General features: G+C 40.6%; 1 protein-coding gene across 1 annotated transcript; it reads right to left on the bottom strand.

The window, feature by feature from the left end:
- Positions 1-9,910: 9,910 nt before the first annotated feature.
- On the bottom strand, positions 9,911-12,349 carry msh5 (mutS homolog 5). Its single transcript, XM_060854871.1, has one exon. It carries the CDS (start codon positions 12,347-12,349, stop codon positions 9,911-9,913), a length of 2,439 nt encoding a protein of 812 aa, XP_060710854.1.
- Between the last annotated feature and the right edge of the window lie 427 nt (positions 12,350-12,776).

The raw sequence follows: 12,776 nt of genomic DNA, 5'->3' as shown, positions 1-12,776 counted from the left end.
TCAACATGATGTTCGAGAAAACTATTCTTAAGATACTCCAAAAACGTGTCATCCACTGCTTGAATGCTCAAGTTGGTTCACCCAGTCTAGAAGAAAATTCAAAGGAATCTGTGATTGATTACACAGCACATTCTTCCTTACTGTCAGATTCTGCATCAATTGACAGTGGCAAAATAGAGGATTCACTGGTCAGCAATGCAAGTGAGCCAACACAGAAGACATTCTTATTTTCTTGTGCATCTTGAATTGCGGTTCCACTTCTCCAATGTTTATTATCTGAGGAGCGTTAGCTAAGTAATGGATTTACGCTGAGACCTGCACCTGTCGTTTGAGTAATCTCTTTACCAGGGTAAGTATATGATGGCTGTGTATAAAATTTAAATCGAAATGACACAAATGTTTATTCACATTTGTAGCAATTATTTGTATTTTACTTTAGGAATACTGACTTATTTTAATGTTGTGTTTCTTTGAATAAACACAGCCTAAGTGCAGTTTAAGTCTTCCTGCTCCCTAAGCACATTTTGAAACTTGCTGTAAATAAAAGTGGCCAAAATTTGAGTCATAAAAAATTAATTGGAAACCTACATTGCTCTGTACCATCACAATCCTCCTGTGCAAACGAGAAAAAAGATTATACTTGTATTATATTAAATATAATTATCAGTGGGATTTTTCTAACCATTTTTGGATATTGTAGTTTTCGTAGTTCTAGTAAGAGTGTGATGCATGTTGCCTGCATTTCAGGTGCCCCTGCCCCACACTTTTCCCATCCGCAGGAGGGAGACTCTACAACAGAGCTCCAGCCTGCCACCAGTCTCTCCCGGCACTGTCGACTTCACCTTCAGGTTATGTACTTGATCCCTATAGGGGTATTTTGACGTGCAGGGAGAGGGCTGGATGTAATACATTTTATACATCATTTTACCCTTCATTTTACATTCCATCCACCTGAATATCCTAAAACCATTAAACTTTTCATAGCCTGTAACTGCGGCTAATCCTTAATATTTATAATAATCTAATAAATGCTTTAAGGCTGAAGAGCAAAAATATATTAGGCAATTGCACTTTATCCAAAACAAAGATACTTTACCTACTGTGCTAGGTTTACTTCAAGCTGTTTTCTTTCAATTTAACTGCAAGTGCAGGTGATGGCGATACACTGAGGTTCTGTTCTAAGTTTGCATCTGTGCTGTCAATAATTTGCTTCATAAGATGCTCTCAAATTGTTAGAACACCTCTGTCAAACAGTTGTATTTGCTGTCTTCTGTGAATCACATTTTTTGAAAGCCAGATAACATTAGCATTCTATCAGTGTCCCAGCAGTTGGTGAGAATTAATCCTCTTGATTTCAGATTGGATTAGGACTTTAGATCCAAAGTTTTAATATGATTGATGAGAAAGAGGTAGAAGGAGATGAAATGTAAAAGGAAAAGAATATATATACATATATTTATTCTCATATATATAATATTTTTATATATATATATAAATATAAAATATATAGTTGCTGTGCTTTTTCAGTCATTGCAACAAGAGACATGAATTTAAAAATGTGACTCAAACAAATTTTGTGAAAAGGGAATTGTTCCTGTATGTTCTGAGGCTTTTATATGCATCTAAAAGCGTAGTGTCTAGAACTGTACATAATTACACAACCGATACCTAATCGATTTGTAAAGATTTATCATGACTTCCTTGCTTGATTCATATAGTGTCCATGTTGTATCCTATGAAATAAAACATCCCATGTGTTTTCTTAGCGACCTTAACAATTTGCACTGTTTCTTGAAATGTTTGAGAGTATGTACCTCGGATCTTTCAAAATAAGATTATGTATACGCAGGCATACTCGCATTCCTGGACGTCACAGTTGAAAGAAAGGACAACGGAGAACTATAAACCTGCGCATTCAGAAAACCGACAAACACTGACCAAATACTTAACTACACCAGCAACCATCCCAACACAGACAAACGAAGCTGTGTCAGAACACTATTCCAATGAGCCACCACTGCAGTACAGACGAACTTCGGAAAACAGAGGAGAACCACCTATACAATGTATTCGAAAAAAACGGATACTTAAAAAATACAGTCCACAGATTCCTCAAGAACAAACCAGGACAAGCAGACCAAACACAGACAGAAACCCTAACCACGAAAGAAGTTTCAGAAATGACAGCCAGACTACTAAGAGCCCTCGGAATCCTAGTAGCACACAAACCCACCAACACTCTCAAACAAAAACTAACAAACTTAAAAGACCCAGTACAACCCATGGACAAAACCAACGTCATCTACAAAATTTCATGCAAGGACTGCCACAAACACTACGTGAGACAAACAGGAAGAAAGTTAGCCACCAGGATACATGAACACCAGCTAGTCACAAAAAGACACAGCCCTCTCTCCCTCGTAGCCCTACACACGGATGAAAAAAACCACCAATTCGACTGGGGCAACACATCTATCCTGGGATAGGCTAAGCAAAGACATGCCAGAGAATTCCTAGAGGCCTGCACTCCAACCACAACGCCATAAACAAACACATAGATCTAGATACCATCTATCAAACCCTCAGAAAACGAACAGGAAATAACATCACCACAAACCCCAGGAACCCCATCCAGGACAAACATATAAATAGAAAGCAGGAGACAACAGCTTCGCTTCACTTGGAGGTCGCCACTGATGATGTTACCTAGCCAGATAATGAAACATCTGGATATCAAACCTACAGCTCAGCGAGCAAAGCTACATCCTAAACATAAAGGACTGATTAGGGATAGTCAGCATGGCTCTGTGCATGGAAATCATGTATTATGAACTTGATTTGAGTTTTTTGAGGAAGGAACAAAGAGGATTGATGAGGACAAGCAGGAGACGTAATCTATATGGACTTCAGTAAGGCATTCGACAATGTTCCTCAAGAAGGAAGCGTATGTCAAATATGGACAGGAGAGATTGAATGAATCCTTAGAATATAAAGGCAGTAGGAATATACTTAAGAGGTAAATCAGGAGGGGACATGAGATAGCTTTGGCAAATAGGGTTAAGGAGAATCCAAGGGCATTTTATAAATGCATTAAGGACAAAGGAGTAACTAGGGAGAGAATAGGGCCCCTCAAAGATCAGCACGGCAGCTGTTGTGTGGAGCTGATGGAGATGAAGGAGATACTGAATGAGTATTTTGCATCAATGTTTACTGTGGCGAAGGACATGAAAGATACATAATGTGCGGAAATAGATGGTGATATCTTGAAAAATGTCCATATTACAGAGAAGGAGGTACTGGTGTCTTGAAACGCATAAAAGTGAATAAGTCCCCAGGATGTAATCAGGTGTACCCGAGAATGCAGTGGGAAGTTAGAGAAGTGACTGCTCAGCTCCTTGCTGAAATATTTGTATCATTGATAGTCACAGGTAAAGTGCCAGAAGACCTGGAAGTTGGCTAATGTGGTGCCACTATTAAGAAAGGTGGGAAGGAAAAGCCAGGGAACTACAGACCAGTGAGTCTGACATCGGTGGTGGACAAGTTGTTGGAGGGAATCCTGAGGAACAGGATTGACATGTATTTGGAAAGGAAAGGACTGATTAGGGATAGTCAGCATGGCTCTGTGCTGGGAAATCATGTCACATGAACTTGATTTGAGTTTTTTGAAGAAGGAACAAAGAGGATTGATGAGGGCAGAGCAGTAGATGTAATCTATATGGACTTCAGTAAGGCTTTTGACAAGGTTTCTCTGGAAAGATTGGTTAGCAATGTTACATCATGTGGAATACAGGGAGAACTAGCCATTTGGATACATAACTGGCTCAAAGGTAGCAGACAGAGGGTGGTGGTGGAGGGTTACTTTTCAGACTGGAGGCCTGTGACCAGTGGTGTGCCACAAGGATCGGTGCTAGGTCCACTGATTTTTGTCATTTGTATAAATGATTTAGATATGAACATAGGAGGTATAGCTTGTAAGTTTGCAGATGACATCAAAATTGGAGATGTAGTGGACAGCGAAGAAGATAACAGGATCTTGATCAGACAGACTAATGGGCTGAGGATTGAAGAAGTTGCAGATGGAGTTTAATTTAGATAAATGCGAGGCGCTGCATTTTGGAAAAGCAAATCAGCGTAGAACTTATACACTTAATGGTAAGGTCCTGGGGAGCTTTGCTGAACAAAGAGACCTTAGAGTGCAGGTTCAGAGTTCCTTGAAACTGGAGTCGCAGGTAGATAAGGGTAGTGAAGAAGACATTTAGTATGCTTTCCTTTATTGGTCAGAGCACTGAATATAAGAGTTGGGTGGTCATTTTGCGGCTGTACAGGACATTGGTTGGGCCATTTTTGGAACATTGTGTGCAGTTCTGGTCTCCTTCCTATCAGAAGGATGTTGTGAAACATGAAAAGGTTCAGTAAGGATTTACAACGTTGTTGCCAGGGTTGGAGGGTTTGAACTAAAGGCTGAGGTTGAATAGGCTGGGGCTGTTTAGCCTGGAGCATTGGAGGCTGAGGGGTGACCTTATGGAGGCTTACAAAATCATGAGGGGTATGGATAGGAGAAATAGACAAGGTCTTTTCCCTTGGTTGGGAGAATCCAGATCGAGAGGGCATAGGTTTAGGGTGAGAGGAGAAAGATAAAAAAAGGGAGCTAAGGGGTAACGTTTTCACTCAGAGGGTGGTGCGTGTATGGAATGAGCTGCCACAGGAAGGGTTTGCCACAACATTTAAAAGGCATCTGGATGGGTATATGAATAGGAAGGGTTTAAAGGGATATGGGCCAAGTGCTGGCAAATGGACTAGATTAGGTTAGGATATCTGGTCAGCCAGGATGAATTCGACTGAAGTGTCTATTTCCATGCTGTACATCTCTATGACTCTTTGAGTCTATATGCAGATTGAAGTCAATCATTATAATAATGTTGCACATGTTACAAGCTTCTCTCATCTCCTGATTTATATTAAGCTCCACAACACTTGTATTATTTGGTGGCCTATGAAAAACTTCAAACAATTTTGCTGTCCATTATTATTTCTTCGTTCCATTCAAACAAAAACATCCTTCCTCTTATTTGAGAAAATTCCTTAACATTGTAATGATCTCATCTCATATTATCAGTGTAACTGCGCCTCCTTTACTTTTTTGCCTGTTCTTCCTAAACATTGAATATCCTTGCATTTACAGTTCAAAATCCTGGTCACCATACATTTCTGTAGTGGTAATTATATAATAACCATTTACCTCTCTTTGTGACTTTAGATTACCTATCATTTTGCAAAATGCTGTCTGGATTAAGGTTGAGTACCCTGTATCATCCTGTATTCAAGGCATATGCAGCTTTGTTTCTCCTATCTTCTAGTCTCCCTCGCAACTAATTTAAACTAATACCAACAGCATTTATACGTCAGTCCCAGTCTTTTTAATACTGATCTTGAGGTCCTGATTTTTCATTTATTTCTTAATTTCCTTAATTCTACTTTCAGGACCTCATCTCTCTTCTTACATATGTCACTGGTATTAATGTAGACCACAACTTCTAGCTGTAACACTATCCCCTAGAAGAATATCCTACAGGCATTCAATGACATCTTTGAATGTGGCACCTTCAAGGCAACACACCATCCTGAAAGCACATCTCATGCCACAAAAACATCTATCTGATCCCCCATCTATGGAGTACCCTATTACTACTTTATACTTCTATTCTTCTTTCTCTCCACACTGCACAGCTGAAACAATTTTGATGCAATTGACTTTACTCTGGCTGTATTCCCCGAGGAACAGCGCATTCACTAGTTTCCAAAGCAGTGTATCAAGTGGCAAGCATGATAGACTCAGAGGACTCCTGCACTAGCAGCCTGGTTTTATTAGAGATGGCTTGGCAGTCATCCATTTGTTCCCTGCCTATGTACTTCTAATTTGCACTGTGACCACCTCCCTATACATGCTATCCACATGGTCCTCTGCCTCACAATCACAGTGGAGTGCCACAAGTGTCAGTGCCGGATCCACGACTTTTTATCATTTATATAAATAATGTGGATGGAACATAAGAGGTATAGTTACTAAGTTTTCAGATGACAACAAAATTGGAGGTGTAGTAGTCAGCGAAGGTTACCCTAGAGTACAATGGGATCTTGATCAGATTGGCCAATGGGCTGATGAATGGTAGATGGAGTTTAATTTAGATAAATGCGCTGTGCTGCATTTTAGAAAAGCAAATCAGAGCAGGACCTCTGCACTTAATAGTAAGTTCCTAGGGAGTGTTGCTGTATAAAGAGACCTTTGAGTGCAGGTTCATAGCTCCTTGAAAGTAGAGTCACAGGTAGATAGGATAGGCATTTGGTATGGTTTCCTTTATTGGTCAGAGCATTGAGTATACGAGTTGGGAGGTCATGTTGTGGTTGTACAGGACATTGGTTGAGCCACTTTTGGAATATTACATGCAATTCTGGTCTCCCACTTATCGAAAGGATGTTGCAAAATTTAAAAGGATTCAAAAAGGTTTACAAGGATGTTGCCAGAGTTGGAGGATCTGAGCTATAGGGAAAGACTAAATAGGATGAGGCTGCTTTCCCTGAAGCATCGGAGGCTGAGGGGTGACCTTATAGAGGTTTATAAAATCATGAGGGGCATGGATAGGATAAATAGACAAAGTCTTTTCCATGGGGTGTGGGAGTCCAGAACTAGGGGGCATAGTTTTAGGGTGAAAGTGGAAAGGTATAAAAGGGACCTAAGGGGCAACTCTTTCTCACAGAGCATGGTGCGTGTATGGCATGAGCTACCACAGGAAGTGGTGGAGGCTTGCACAATTACAGCATTTAAAAGGCATGTGGATGGGTATATGAATAGGAAGACTTTAGAGGAATATGGGCCAAGTATGGGCAAATAGGACTAGATTAGGTTAGGATATCTGGTTGGCATGGATGAGTTGGACCGAATGGTCTGTTTCCGTGCTGTAAGTCTCTATAACTCAATATCTACTGGCTCGCCTTTGTTTAATTTGCTTGTTACCTCCTCAACGATACCAAACAGATTTTTCAGGCACCACCTCCCCTTGACAAAGCTGTGCTAACTCAGCAGTATTTTACTTTATATTTCTAAGTACTCAGCAATCTCATCCTTACTAATGGACTCTAAAATCTTACCAATGACTGAGGTCAGGCTAAATGACCTACAACTTCCTGTCTTCTGGCTCCCTCACCTCTTAAACAGGGGTGTTACATTAGCCTTTTTATGTCTGGGATCCTCCGTGACTCTATTTATTTGATCCTTCACCATGAATGCCTCCACAATGTCTGCAGTTATCTCCTTCAGAACCCTGGGGTGCAGTCCATGCAGTCTGGGTGATGTATCCAGCTTCAGCCTTTTCAACTTCCCCAACTTCTCCTTAGTGATGGCTACTATAGTTAGCTCTGCCTCGTCACTCTAGAAGTTCTTGTACCATGGAGTATGTTGCAGATACCTATTCAGTTCCTCTGCCATTTCTTTGTTCTCCATTACTACTTCTCCAGTCTCATTTCAGCTGTCCAATATCCATTCTTGCATCCCTCTTTTATACACCTAAAAAAAACTCTTGCAATCTTCTTTTGTATTACTAGCTAGCTTACTCTCATCTTTTCCTCATCCAATTTTTTTTTTAAATTGACTTCTGCTGGTTTTAAAGGCTTGCCAATCCTGTGGCTTTCACTAATCTTCATCACATTGTACGCTTATATGCTGTCTCTGACTGACCTTCTCAGCCATGGTTGCCTATTCTTCCCCCGTTTGTTTTCCTTCCTTGGGATGAATTTCTGCTGTGACTCCCAAATTACCCTAGAAACTCCTGTCATTGTTGCTCCACTTCTTCCCTGCTCGGCTCCCCTTCTAATTAACTCTGGCCCACCCCTCCTTCAAGTCTTTAATTTTTACTCATTTATAATACCATTACATCAGATTACAATAGCTCCCTCTCAAACTAGAGGATGAATTTTATATATATTATGTTCACTGCCACCTAGGGATTACTTTACCTTAAACTCCCTAATCATTACACATCATCGAATCCAAAATTGCCTGTACCTAGTGGGATCCACCAAAAGCTGCTCTGAAAAGCTATCTCGTAGACATTCCACAAATTCCTTTTCTTAGGATTCACTACCAACCTGATTTTCCCAGTCAACCTGCATATTAAAGTCCCCCATGATTATTGCAATAGTGCCTTTCTTATATACCTTTTCTATCTCCTGATTTATTTTCTGCCCCATATCCTGACCACTGCTAATAGGGCTGCACATAACCCCCAACAGGGTCATTTGTTCCTTTGTAGCATCTCAACTCACACAGATTCTACACCTTCTAAATCTAAATCACTTCTTACTATTGAGTTAATTTCATTTCTTACTAACAAGGCAATTCCATCCCCTCTGACCATCCTTTTGATAGGACACGTATCATTGAATATGTAGTTCCCAGCTCTGATCCCGTTGCAGCCACATCTCTGAGATATCCACAGCATCATAACTATCAATTTAATCAATTTAAAAATGCACTTGCAGTACCTACAACAAAGTAGAATTTATGTGCAAATGAATAAATAGCTTCCTTAATATATTTCAGTGTCCAGGAACATTAAGTAATTAATTGTTTACATTTAAACTAAAATATACCATATGTTCAAGGTACTATCTAATGTTGGTTACCTAACTAGGAGTTTATCTGCTGAGGGCATGCTCTTGGGGAGGAGATGGCAAGTTCAGGTAGCAGACACACTGGCAAATTCCTGAGCAGGAAAGAAGTCAGGGTCGGCGCTCCCATTTCCTGGGAACGAAAAGAAAAATAAAGGTAAAGGGAAAAGTAAAATTTGACAGTCCAGTTTGATTTTGAATGGGAGCGCAGTGTTGCAAAGGAGTAAAAATCTTCAAAAGCTGAAGTGTACAGAATAGGAACGTTCACTAATGCAGGACAGTACATTTGCCATTCTTCCAATTCAAGTGTCTTTTTAAAGTCATTTTCATTGGGTTACTTACTATCAATAAAAATAAAGCAATTTATAAGTTTCTACCTTTATCTTTTCAGTTGGCTTACAAAAGCATTAGATTTGGTATTAAAGACATGAAATTCAACTGCACATTATATAACATTACATCAGATTCCAGCTGCTCCCTCTCAAATTAGAGGGTGAATTTTACTTGTAATATGTTCACTATCCCGTAGGGATTACTTCACCTTAAACTCCCTTATCATTACACATCATCTAATCCTTTTCTATCTCCTGACTTTTTCTGCCCCACATCCTGACTACTGCTAGGAGGGCTGTACAAACTCCCAACAGGGTTCTTTGTCCCTTTGTAGTTCCTCATCTCTACCCACATAGATTCTGCACCTTCTGCCTCTAAAGCACTTCTGACTACTGATTTAATTTCATTTCTTATTAGCAAGGCAACCCCAGCCCCTCTGCCCATCCTATCGATAGGACACGTACCATTGGATATTTAGTTCCCAGCTCTGATCCACTTGCAGCCACATTTCTGATTCTACAGTGGACTGAACAAACATAATCCTGAACTTATAACTTAAAAGCAAATCAAAACAATAATTAAGACAGAGCTATCATTTTTAAATGAAATTGATCTGAATTTCCAATTCCCTACCCAGGAATGCTGACGACAGCTATAATATCACTACAATCACAATGCTGAGATCAACTGACCATTCGATTGCAGCAATAAAGATTTATTTACCCATATTATCAGAGCATTTTTGAAAAGCTTACCTCAAACCTTGGGCAACTTCCAATTCATCAAAAGGCTATCATTTACATTGCAAACTTTTACGAAAAAGGATAAAATTCATGGAGTCATCAGTAAAATGTCCAATTCACTTTTTTACTTGAGGTTTTAACCTGAGAAATGTAGTTCACGAAAAGTCATATTAAAGCTCAGGTGTTGCAAGTGACAGCACCTCCTTGCTCAAAAATTCTTGCAAATCCACAGTGAGGTCACTGAGGTCAATTTGAAGAAACTTATCCACCAGTGCCTTATACCACTCAAGCTGGTCTGCTTTTGAAGGACAATCAACACGACGAATAGGTTCCCCTTTGCGATATAGCTCAGAAACCTGTATCCCTCGTTGCACAACCTGCGGGGGCATCCCAGCCAGTATAGCTATATTGGCAGTATGACTTTTTGTGGACACACCCTCTTTCAGCTGATAGAAAAATACCAAATCCTCTCCATCCTGAATGGTCTCCAGTGTTAGGTACCGTATCAGGGGACTAGAAGGAAGAAGATTAAGCTGGACCAAACTATGAAAGTTGGTAGATAAAAAGATGTGGGGACATTTCACATCTTGCTTCAACCAGTGTCTCAAAACAGCTGCAAGAAGAGATAAGCCATCTACACTATTGGTTCCTTTCCCAAATTCATCGATTAGCACCAGAGATCTCTCTGCAGCATTGTTAACTGCAGCTGCCACTTGGTTTAAGTCTATGATGAAGGTTGAGAGTCCCACAGACACAGATTCACGGCTTTGGATCCTTGTGTAAATTCCATCTATTAGACCAATATTTGCCTCTGTAGCAGGGACATAACTACCTATCAGTGCCATGAATACTATTAACCCAACTTCCTTGAGATATACACTTTTGCCACTGGAATTTGGACCAGTGAGAACATGAATTTTACCATGTTCTTCACCACTACTAATGGGATTTGAAACAAATGTTCTTGTGCACAGTTCCATTAGAGGATGTCTTCCATCTTTGATACTGACTATATTCCTGCTGGTTAATTTAGGTCTTGTGTAGGTGTTCTCTCTGGCTATAACAGCCATGGCAATTAAGCAGTCCAACTGGGCTGCATACTCCATCACATCATAAAGAACTGCAGACTTATCTAAAATCTTTGTCTGCAACTGATACATAACAGCTGTTTCAAGGTCCCTGATTTCGCAGTGCAAGTCTCCTAACATTGTATCAAGTTCTTTTGTCCGAGCACTTCTATAATGAAGTCTGTCTTCAGAAAGGAACATGAAATCCAGTCCTTCTATCTCAAAATCGTTCTTATCTACCATGCCTGGAAGACGTGGAATAGTAAGAAGAAATCCGATCAGTGGGATGTAGATAACACAGCATGAAGGAATTCTGTTATCCAATAGTGTTAATTCATTTCTTGCTACTTCAGTTAAAAAATCTGACAGACCCATCAGTTTACTCTTTTTTTCATCTATGGCTGGGTCTACAGTTGGCTTAACAGTGAATCTATTCTCTGTACTACTACCTTCAAAATCAACAACTTTATTAATAAGACTAGCTATATAATGAAGATCATCTGTGAAAGTCTGGGAAATCTTTGCAAATAGTTCCACAGACATGGGGAGGGACCTGCAAGTATCACCAATGCATATAGCATTGTACACTGTTTTGTAAAGGCCCTGCCAGTCATTCACTTTGGTATAGGATAATGTCATCCTCTTCAAAATTAGTGGGATATTTTTGATGTGCTTTAAGCAATCTTGTAACGTGTGCACTATCTCTGTGTTTCTCGCCAGCATGAAAAACTGGATGACATCCAGACGTTTGTTCAACTCGTCCAGGTTCTTCGTTGGGCGCATAAACCACAGTCTCATCAGCTTTGTCCCCCACTGAGATCTACAGCGATTCATAACTCCGAACAAGCTGAGTCCCTCTTTCAGTCCTGATGCCAATTTGTACACGGATGGATGCACTTCTGACTTGAAAATCTGCAACACACAGTAAGCATCCTGGTCAATATGCACTGTGTCATTCAGCGCAAACTTCCTCAGAGCCAGGATGGGAACGCTCACATTTGGGTCTTCCAACTCCACTCCAATCCTCCTCCTTTCCAGAAACTTCAACAGCCCTCCAAGTGCGCGCAACATGGTAGCGCACTCAAATGGTATAATTGATGCCAGATATACAATCCTTTCTGCTTCAGTCAGGTGCTTGGGGATGAAGGGCAAGTTCACCGATAGCACACGCTGTTTGCTGATATTCAGTCCGAAATCCACATTAGGGAAGATTGCTATTTCTGGCTTCCCATCCTCTCCGTTGTTGGTGGTTCCCGCCGCCTGGAGGAAATCTGCCATGCTTCGGTCTTGCTTTGCGCTCGTTAAGATGCATCGGGGCTGCAGCTCCTCGATAACTTTCCTCAGCAACCGGAGATCATCTGCATCTGGAGCATCTGGCATGAAGTAAATGATGCAGTCACTGGCGTTATAGTAAGCAAGCCCCAGTTGTCCGCCATACCACAAAACGCTCGTGTACACCTCCGGCTGAGAGGAAACATCGATATCATCTACTGGCCACCTTACGGCAGCTGACTGCTGAGCCGGTGTACCAAGGTTACTCATTAGGCGCAGTGAACTCCCCTCAATGGTATGATCATAACTCCCATAAAGGGCATTTTATACATTCATTTGTCCCTCGACGTTTTTTTTTGTCAATCGCGCCATTTTAGCTTCACGCCGACTCGCCCCGCGAGAGGGCAGTTTGCAGCTGCCTCGTGCGGAAGTGGCAGTTTGCAGCCGCTCGAGAGGAAAACCTTAGAAAGGCCAACTTCAGGCGTGAAACTGATAAAGGAATTTATCAATTCAATTGGTACATCAATTCAAAACACATTAAACCCTTCCCAGGACTGAAGACTCCCAGTCATAAGAGTTTGCAAGGTAAAGACTTTTAAAAAATATTAGAATATACACACATATAAACTTCAATTTGATGATAATATGCCATAGAGTCATACAGCATGGAAACAGACCCTTTGGTACAATTAGTCCA

Source organism: Hemiscyllium ocellatum, chromosome 3 (assembly GCF_020745735.1).
Source record: "Hemiscyllium ocellatum isolate sHemOce1 chromosome 3, sHemOce1.pat.X.cur, whole genome shotgun sequence".
In the NCBI taxonomy this organism is placed as follows: domain Eukaryota; kingdom Metazoa; phylum Chordata; class Chondrichthyes; order Orectolobiformes; family Hemiscylliidae; genus Hemiscyllium; species Hemiscyllium ocellatum.
This window is presented reverse-complemented; position numbering and strand designations above follow the sequence as displayed.

Bases quoted from the DNA above. Each gene is read 5' to 3' on its own strand.
- msh5 (XM_060854871.1), bottom strand. From the start codon at position 12,349: ATGAGTAACCTTGGTACACCGGCTCAGCAGTCAGCTGCCGTAAGGTGG.